The sequence below is a fragment of the Portunus trituberculatus genome, chromosome 40 (assembly GCF_017591435.1).
Source record: "Portunus trituberculatus isolate SZX2019 chromosome 40, ASM1759143v1, whole genome shotgun sequence".
In the NCBI taxonomy this organism is placed as follows: domain Eukaryota; kingdom Metazoa; phylum Arthropoda; class Malacostraca; order Decapoda; family Portunidae; genus Portunus; species Portunus trituberculatus.
In genome coordinates, this window is record NC_059294.1 from 7,720,001 (window position 1) to 7,730,000 (window position 10,000).

The following is a 10,000-nucleotide window of genomic DNA, read 5'->3' on the forward strand; positions in this document are numbered from 1 at the left end:
ACTGCCACTACCACCACCACCACCACCACCACCACCAGTGTTGCTACCTGGAAAATAAAAATGGTTAACTCTTATATTGACAGAGATTCAGGCCTTGACTTATCTGTGAGAATCATAAAAAAAAGCCAATAAGAAAAAGAGGAACAGGTGAAGAGATAAATGATAGAAATAGAAACAAGGCAAATAAGAAAAGAGAAAAATGAAAGAAAAGAGAGAGAACAGAAAAAGCGAATAAGAGAGATGAGAAATATGATAAAAACGAAGCAAAAAAGAAAAACAGGTGGTGAGAAATGCACACACACACACACACACACACACACACACACACACACACACACACACACACACATTAATGATGATAAGATAATGATTGATGTAGTAGTAGTAGTAATAGTAGTAGTAGTAGTAGTAGTAGTAGTAGTAGTAGTAGTAGTAGTTGACAACGTGATTCCTTTAACTGCAGATTCGTGCTAAGTAGATAGATCAGCTGAGTCCACCTCCTCCTCCTCCTCCTCCTCCTCCTCCTCCTTTTAGGACCAACAATCTAGACACCCACGCGGGGTCGTCATGGCAACGGAAATATTATATTGCCCTCCTCCTCCTCCTCCTGCTTTTCGCCCACGTGCCTTTGTGATCGCTGAAATTTTCGTGTACCATCGCTGACAGTTTGAACGCCTCCGTGTGTGTGTGTGTGTGTGTGTGTGTGTGTGTGTGAGAGTATTGATGTTTTGTCCCATGTGGTTTTTGTTTCATGTTATTTATTTCACTCACCGTATCTCCTTCTTTTCCTCCTCCTCCTCCTCCTCCTCCTCCTCCTCCTCCTCCTCCTCCTCCTCCTCCTCCTCCTCCTCCTCTCATCACTACTATAACCTCCACCAGCAGCAGAGAACGGACTCAGCTTTACTTTCTCGCCCACACACACACACACACACACACACACACACACACACACACACACACACACACACACACACACAGTCCGTGGGTGTCCTACGTCATTCGTACGCCTCTGCACTCTCCTCCTCCTCCTCCTCCTCCTCCTCTTCATCTTCATCTTCATCTTCATGCATGTACACACCCACGTGCTATTCCATCTTTAATTAAACCATATGCTTTCTCTCTCTCTCTCTCTCTCTCTCTCTCTCTCTCTCTCTCTCTCTCTCTCTCTCTCTCTCTCTCTCTCTCTCTCTCTCTCTCTCTCTCTCTCTCTCTCTCTCTCTGCATGTGTGTGTGTGTGTGTGTGTGTGTTTGTTTTAATAGGTAGCATCTTTCATGCTCTTTGTTTACGTAATTATGTAGATCTATTGTTTCCTCCTCCTCCTCCTCCTCCTCCTCCTCCTCCTCCTCCTCCTCCTCCTCCTCCTCCTCTTCAGGTGTGTTGTATGAAAAGGCATGACTGTGGAGGAAGGGGTCGCCTAACTAACATTGTTACCATAATGTATCCCGGATTGCAGAGGACAAGTATGTGTGTGTGTGTGTGTGTGTGTGTGTGTGTGTGTGTGTGTGTGTGTGTGTGTGTGCGCGCGCGTCTTGCCAGGCCCTCCGGTATTGTATGTATATATGTGTATTGCAAGATGAAACAGTAGCGTTCCTGGCATATCTCTCTCTCTCTCTCTCTCTCTCTCTCTCTCTCTCTCTCTCTCTCTCTCTCTCTCTCTCTCTCCATTCTGATTTGTTTTTGTTTCTTTGTTTTTACTTTTTTTTTTTTTTTCCATCCGCAGCATTACCTACTCAATTACGGCTCTTGTATCCATGTCGACCAATGAATCACGGGAACACGTAATTTTTCCCTTGTGCTTTGTATTCTTCTTTGTCCTAATCATCCATTTCAGTCCTACAAGACGTAACTCTCGTTTTCTTTTATCTTGAAAAATAACAGTGAGGCAATTCATTTAATTAATCCTTTCTGTACAATGCCGAGTTTTCACATTCATTCTGGTTACTATTTAATGCTTTGATACAGCTTTAGAAACTTATGAGGGGGATTAAAACAGTAAAGACTTTGGCCATTGCTCTTCTGACCTCAATAAACTCTTTGTAATGCGGATAAAATAGTCAAATCGTATCCAAAATCAAGGTAAACATGCGTCTCCGTATTGAAGGAGTTATTATTCTTTCTTGTTGTAACGGTGTGTTTTTCTTGTGGTTACAGGGTGCGTGGTGGTGGACGAGCTGTGTTTGGTGCCGGAGGAGGTGCCCAACTATGAGGCCATCAAGAGCCTGCACTCCCAGCTGGACGATGACCGCAGCGGGGACATTGACGTATCCGAGTCTGTCGACGTGAGTTGTGGCGAAGAGAGAGAGAGAGAGAGAGAGTGTTACTTGCAGATTTATTTGAAAAGTGGTAAATATTCGCCCCAGACTTGTGTTACGGAATCAATGTGGCGAGAATCATAACAAGTTCATCCAGGAACCACTCACACATTACTTGGACCGGTGACCATTCTAACTCTAAACCTTATATAGTAATGATGATAATGATAGTGATATGGTGATGTCTAATATCCAAGTTTTTTAATACTTGACATTTTTGTATTCTCAGTTCCTGAAGGAGGAGCTCCAGTATGCCAAGGGCTATGAGAAGCGACAGAAAGTCTTCCACTATAACAATGATGAGTACATATCAGTCCGTGAATTGTGGTACATCTGGAAAAAGTCTGAGGTGAGTCTTCTTACATTTTGCATCCCCATAAGCTACTTAGCACCACAGTGTATCCTCAAGAAACATGTGCATCAGTGTAATGTTTAATTGTAACAGTTTGACTTGGTGATATTTTAATGTAGAGAAAACTAGTCAGTTTGATGTAATATTTTCAGCTATTTGAAGAAGAGAGAGAGGGGGGGGAGGTTGATCTAGATAGACAAGACCAAGTAGGGACTCATTTCTAATGTCACTTTATAAATGGTTAACTTTGTAACTATGCAGTAACTATTACTATATTATATTAAAGTAACTATTATATGATATTGTTTATGCAGGTTCACAATTGGACAGTGGACCAGACAGTTGCGTGGCTGGCAGAGTCTGTGGAGCTCAAGCAGTACGCGCAGAATTTTTATGAGAATGCTGTCAATGGCTCCAGCTTGCCAAGGTCTGTAGAGAATCCATACATTAGTTTTATAACCTTTAGTCGTTTGTCTTTTATTTTCTTAGTATGTATACCTGCTGCTATCAGCATAATCAGTGCTACCACACGACATTTCTAGTGGTGAGCTTGATTGCTTCTTGAGTGAGTACTACACTTTTAGTTGTGCTCAGTATTGTGTCCATAACTCCAGTAATGCCTTTTTGAAGCTCTTATGAAGGAACAGAGTGGTCATAGCACCCATCATGTATCAGTCCATTCAAATTTGATATTACTATATAAGGTACTATTAAGTTACTTAGCTTGTAATTTTAAAAGGGAACAAATTTAGTATCAGCTTACATAAATGTGTACTTATGTATTTTTATTGGCTAGAATTAACAGGCATGCATCATCAATCCATTCAGTATCTAGTGTGTTTGTCTTGACCCTTGTATCTTCATGCTGTGAAAGGCAGAGATATCAAATAATATCATGCAAACACTATGTAAGCTACTGCAATTTGTTCGCATCAATTTAGTTGTTCTGCCTTTCTTTCGCCTCTGCAGTACAGTTCTCAGCGTGATAACTCCCTCATCCAAAAGAAGAAATTCAAGGTATACAAAAGAAAGGTGAACTCAGAAATGCATCAGTGAATTCAGTGTTTCCATTTTTTTCTTTTTTCTTTTTTCTTTTAATTACTGCTTTCTTATGATTTGCAGTTCTAACCTGCCAGAGTTACAAGCCCACATAATGTTTTTGTGTGATGGCTTTTGTGCGTGGTATTGCACCCAACATTTTTTTTTTTTTTTTTTTTTTTTTTTTTTTTCCATTCTTTCCTTTCCCCCTTCCCCTTGGAAAGTGTCAAGTACGTCCTGTGTTTGTGTTAGTTGAATATTGGACGTCATATCCGTTACTTGGAATGGATAGATGCATGCTTGATTTATATGTAACTGAGGCACACTATGATCTTTGTGGTTTCATAATTTTCAATTCTGTGCATAAATGTATTTTTCATAGGACAAAAATAATTTGGAGAAAGGTGTGCCCCATATACTTTAGAAGATTTTATAATAAGGTAAAGGTGGTGTAATAGTTGCTAGTTGCTTACAGTGTCTTTGCTGTTTTTCCTGATAGTTTTGAGGCTGATAGCATGTTGTTCCCGTAGAAAAAAAAAAAAAACTGTGCTCCTCACAACACACTTTGGCAGGAGACTAGAGATCAAAAACTCAAAACTTAGACTGCATTAGACTTTTTTTTCAAGATTCTTTACCATTTTGTCTCATTTCCATCAAATCATTTTGTTATTCATTTTTGTTAGTCACCTATCATATTGATGCTCTCATTCTCTGCAAATGCTAATTTAAGAGTTGCTCAAGCAAATAAAATCATTATTCAGAAGAAAAATTAATTGCCAAGCTGTAGAACTGTATTACATACCTACAACACAATGTACTAACATCACAGATACTCTGAGTCCTATATAGCTCGACAAATGTTATTGTCAATTAATGACTGGATTATTTTTCAGACTTGCTGCCAACAATGAGCAATTCTTGACCAAAGTTCTGGGCATCAAAGACCCTAAGCACCGATCCAAGATAACTATCAAAGCCATGGATGTGGTTCTGTTTGGTCCTCCCAAAGGTCAGCATTTGTTTTTATGAAGTTGGATTGTGTTTGCGAAGAGTTTGGTTTTAATTTTTGCTACCTTGAATTGTTAAATTTTGAATGGGTTTTTCATGTACAAAGTAACTTTTAAAGCCATTTAGATTTTGTTCTAGTTTTTAAAAAGTGTGTGATTATAGAGATTATATTGGTAATTATAATGGCAACCTGTGTCCACTTAGAATTCATCATTATACTCTAAAATATGAAAAACCCATCATTTTAATTTTCTCTACCATTTCTAGTATAAATGAACATTTTTTTTATTAGATTTTGTTGCCAAAGTAAAAGCATGGCACGACATTTTCTCACACCTGATTGCTTTTTTTTAAATTTACATATGATTTTGCCACTGTTGATATATTTAGCCCTTATCTTTACTTTCCTTTACATGTTTATGACATTTAATGAAGCTGATTTGGGATCTGAATGTTTTTTTTTTGCTTAACAGTTTTGGTGAATTTGTTTTTTTTTACACCAGAGAAGTATAATAACTGAATTACCAAGACTGGTGCCTAAGCAGTGTACGAGTTTTATGGAAATTATTTAAACATTCAGATTTTTCTTCTTGCATATGGCTGATGTCTTCATAATTCATGGTAAGTATAATTTAAATGATGACTTGTAAATGGAGGGGAATGTAGTACTTGTGCTTGCTTGTGAAGATGTTGAAATTCTCCCAGTTTCCAAATTACAGTTGAAAGAATATATGAAAACAACATTAGAAACAGAGGAGGAAGATTCTCCAGTAAAGTGACCACTACTACTACTGGTGCACTGATGTGATAAACCAACATGGTGGGATGGCAAACCTGGCAACCATTTTTGGTTTCTGTAATTGGGCACTGAATCATCATCATTCATGTTTAATTGATGTTGCATCTTAATAGCACTGGAAAAAAATACAGATGAATTTGACTTTACATTACAGTTGTATATGGAATTTATGATCAGTGTAAAACCTAATATATGTTTAATTTGTTTGTTAGAATTTTTTGTCAGTCACCAAAAAATAAAAGTCCATCAGCCTCATTTTGAAATAACTAACTTTTAATATCATATCACAATGGTAGTGTTCAGGAGATTAAAACTATTCTAATTTAATTCAGAGGAAAGGTTTCTTTATAAGTCATAATTTTGTTGACATTTTCCTGTCATATGTGTAGTTGGTTGGCACTTGTAATGATGATCACTATTGCCTTACCACTAAATATTGGATGACTTGGGGAAACATCTTCAAGCAAGTATTTCTCCTCTGTACCACTTTTGCACTTAAAAGATACATATGGAAATTGGGTGTTTTCAATCAGGCATGTCTGTGAGAAGTGTGTGTTGGATTCATCTCAATTATGTATTATCATTGCATATTTATTTGTATGGCTGAAATACTCTGAATGTATTTTTATGTGGATTGTACTGCTTCTTAATGTCTTGTTAAAAAGCTTCTAAGAGTGTGTACACTGTTCTTAGGCACTTGTGTAGTTTGGCTAAGGAACTATAATTATAAGATTTTATTTTTGTGTTCTCAGATATTATACTTCACATATGAAAATGTTTTTGAAAATTAATATGTGTGTGTGTGTGTGTGTGTGTGTGTGTGTGTAATAATAATAATAATGATAATAATATACGGTTTATTAATTTAGCAGTGCCACAAAAAGTTTACACTGAAAATGTACAGGGGGGGGTGGCATTAAAACAATGAAATCCTTAACCTAACTATGAATCTAACTTAACCAAGAATTAACTTATTGATTTAATTAATTTATTTATTTATGGCTCTCACCATAGTGGGCACCGCGCTAAGGTGGTACCTGTCAGTGCGCGGTGCTCTTAAGGGCGTGTGTGTGTGTGTGTGTGTGTGTGTGTGTGTGTGTGTGTGTGTGTGTGTGTGTGTGTGTGTGTTTGTACACACGAATGTGTGAAACTTTTCTTTATTTCTCTTGATGGCACCCATACTCACTGCTGACATTAACAATGCCAGTGCATGGAACAAGTACAGTGCAACCTCAAAGCAATAATCATGGTGAGGGATTTTGCAAATACCACAATACTTGACCTAGTGTAGTGTGTGATGCTAGACACACCAGTATATTTTGTGTAAGTATGTACAGCACTAGTAGGTACACATAAATACTGATATGTTTTTATATAGTATTACTAGTTATACATTTTGACATAATATGTTGAGGTAATAGAGGTAAAAGACTGATAGACTGATTTAATGTAGTGTATTGTACATAGTTCTAGTCATTAAAACAATGTTTTATTATTACTGTAATAACACCATTTAAGTCATATAATTTCATGGCCAAAATGAATTGTTTAAGGTTACATCAGTTTTCAGTGTTAATCTCATATATATATATATATATATATATATATATATATATATATATATATATATATATATATATATATATATATATATATATATATATATATATATATATATATATATATATATATATATATATATATATATATATATATATATATATATATATATATATATATATATATATATATATATATATATATATATATATATATATATATATATATATATATATATATATATATATACAGGCAACCCCCGCTTAACGAAGGTTCACAGAACAAAATTTCGCTACAACGAAGTTTTAATTTTACTGCCATCTGCTCGTTTAACGAACACCAAACTCGCTTTAACAAAGTTTCATCCAGGTAATTTTTTCCAAGTTTGATAGCACCACTGTATCACGCAAGCCGACAGGCTTTTGCCTCTGGTGGACAACAATAACAGCATCAGGAATAGCTTGTCTTCCCTCGCTCAACTTACCACCAAAACGCCCTGCAGTGTCACGTAGCGTTGCTAAGATGACCAAGAAGTCTCTTACTCTTGAAGTGAAGCTGGATATTATTCACAGACACAAAAGAGGCGAAAAAACTAATAGCATTGCTCGCCACCATCTTGACTCCATCTACTGTCTCTACTATTTTCAAGTCAGCAGACTCTATTAAGAAGGCTGGTGAGACTGTATCTTCCTTGCAGGCTAAAAGAACCACCTGAACTCGTGACTCTACAATGGATAAAATGGAAGGCCTTGTGGAAATGTGCATAAGTTTTGTATGTGGTATAATGATGCACTCATTGTTTACATTCCACAGGTTGCCAGTTAGTGTCTTTCCCGTTTCACTTTCCCTCCCTTCATAAATTTAAGATCATCAACATTATAAAGTTACGTACATACATACATTAGTGTACATTATAATGACTTAAATTTAACTGCCTAAATGTGTAACTTCATAATTTTTACTTTCATTAAACCTTTCACTGTACTATGATGCACTCTCGCTTTGTTTACTCTCAATGGAAGTTCAAGTCAAGGGTTAAACTTGTTATAATCAGTTAAACAAGTTTCACTTAACGAAGTGTTTTTACGTAACCCTTTGTTAAGCAGGGTTGCCTGTATATATATATATATATATATATATATATATATATATATATATATATATATATATATATATATATATATATATATATATATATATATATATATATATATATATATATATATATATATATATATATATATATATATATATATATATATATATACATACAGGCAACCCCCGTTTAACGAAGGGGTTACGTTCCTAAAAAACACTTCGTAAAGCGAAACTTCGTTAAGCGAACCGATTATAACAAGTATAACCCATGATTTGAACTTCCATTGAGAGTAAGCAAAGTGAGAATGCATCATAGTACAGTAAAAGGTTTAATGAAAGTAAAAATTATGAAGTTAAATATTTAGGTAGTTTAATTTAAGTCATTATAATGTACACTAATGTATGTATGTACGTAACTTTATAATGTTGATGATCTTAACTTTATGAAGGGAGGGAGAGTGAAACGGGAAATACACTAACCGGCAACCTGAGGAATGTAAACAAAGTGCGCATCATGGTACTGCATACAAAACTTGTGTACCACATTTCCACATTTTATCCATTGTAGAGTCATGAGTTCTGGTGGTTCTTTTAGCTTGCAAGGAAGATGAGGTCTCACTAGCCTTCTTAATAGAGTATCTTGACTTGAAAATAGTAGACAGTAGATGGAGTCAAGCCATGGTGGGAAGCAATGTTATTAATTTTCTGGCCTCTCTTGTCTGTGAATAATACCCAGCTTCACTTCGAGAGTAAGACACTTCCTGGTCTTCTTAGGAACGTTAGGCCACATTGCAGGGTGTTTTGGTGGTAAGTTGAACTAAGGAAGATGAGCTGCTGGTGACGCTGTTATGTTTTGACTGGGCAGTGAGTGGTGCGTGTGATCTTGATCTTGATCTTGATGCTACAGGTGACACAGAATTTCTTCTGAGTCAGGCCTTTGTATCGGCAGAGCCTGTGTTGTCCACGAGAGGCTTGATCTTGATCTTTATTCTATAGGTGTCTCAGGATTTCTCCTGAGGCAGGCCTTAGTACCAGCAGCTCCTGATGTATTCAAAAGCCTGTCAGCTTGCATGATACAGTGGGGCTTTCAAATTTGGAAAAAAATTACCTGGATAAAACTTCGTTAAAGCGAGTTTGGTGTTCGTTAAACGAGCAGATGGTAGTAAAATGAAACCTTCGTTATAGCAAAATTTCATTGTGTGAGAACCTTCGCCTGTATATATATATATATATATATATATATATATATATATATATATATATATATATATATATATATATATACACATACACACATGCAACCCCCACTTAACAAACGGGTTACATTCCTAAAAAAAACGTTCGTTGCGTGAATTTTCGTTAAGCGAACCAATTATAACAAGTTTGACCCCTGACTTGAACTTCCATTGAGAGTAAACAAAGCAAGAATGCATCATATTACAGTGAAAGGTTTAATGAAAGTAAAAATTATGAAAATATACATTTAAGCAGTTTAATTTAAGACTAGGTCATTATAATGTACACTAATGTATGCATGTATGTAACTTTATAATGTTGATGATCTTAAATTTATGAAGGGAGGGAGAGTGGAGCGGGAAAGATGCTATCCGGCAACCCGTGGAATGTGAACAATGCGTGCATCATTGTACTGTATTCAAAACTTATGTACCACATTTCCACAAGGTTTTCCATTTTATCCATTGCAGAGTCACGAGTTCAGATGGTTCTTTTAGCTTGCAAAGAAGATATGGTCTCACCAGCCTTCTTAATAGAGTCTGCTGACTTGAAAATAGCAGAGCCACTAGATGGAGTCAAGCCATGGTGGCGAGCAA

General features: G+C 36.1%; 1 protein-coding gene across 20 annotated transcripts in view; it reads left to right on the plus strand.

The window, feature by feature from the left end:
* The window catches only part of LOC123515927 (stromal interaction molecule homolog), a 116,484-nt gene that overhangs the window by 58,992 nt on the left and 47,492 nt on the right, over positions 1-10,000 (plus strand). For 14 of the 20 annotated variants that reach the window (XM_045274834.1, XM_045274844.1, XM_045274848.1 and 11 more), the window contains exons 2-6: positions 2,153-2,280; positions 2,543-2,662; positions 2,980-3,092; positions 3,635-3,697; positions 4,597-4,712. In XM_045274834.1, coding sequence (XP_045130769.1) covers positions 2,153-2,280; positions 2,543-2,662; positions 2,980-3,092; positions 3,635-3,697; positions 4,597-4,712 — 540 coding nt within the window. The remainder of the gene's footprint in view (positions 1-2,152; positions 2,281-2,542; positions 2,663-2,979; positions 3,093-3,634; positions 3,698-4,596; positions 4,713-10,000) is intronic. The other 6 variants (XM_045274840.1, XM_045274841.1, XM_045274845.1 and 3 more) reach the window with 2 other exon arrangements.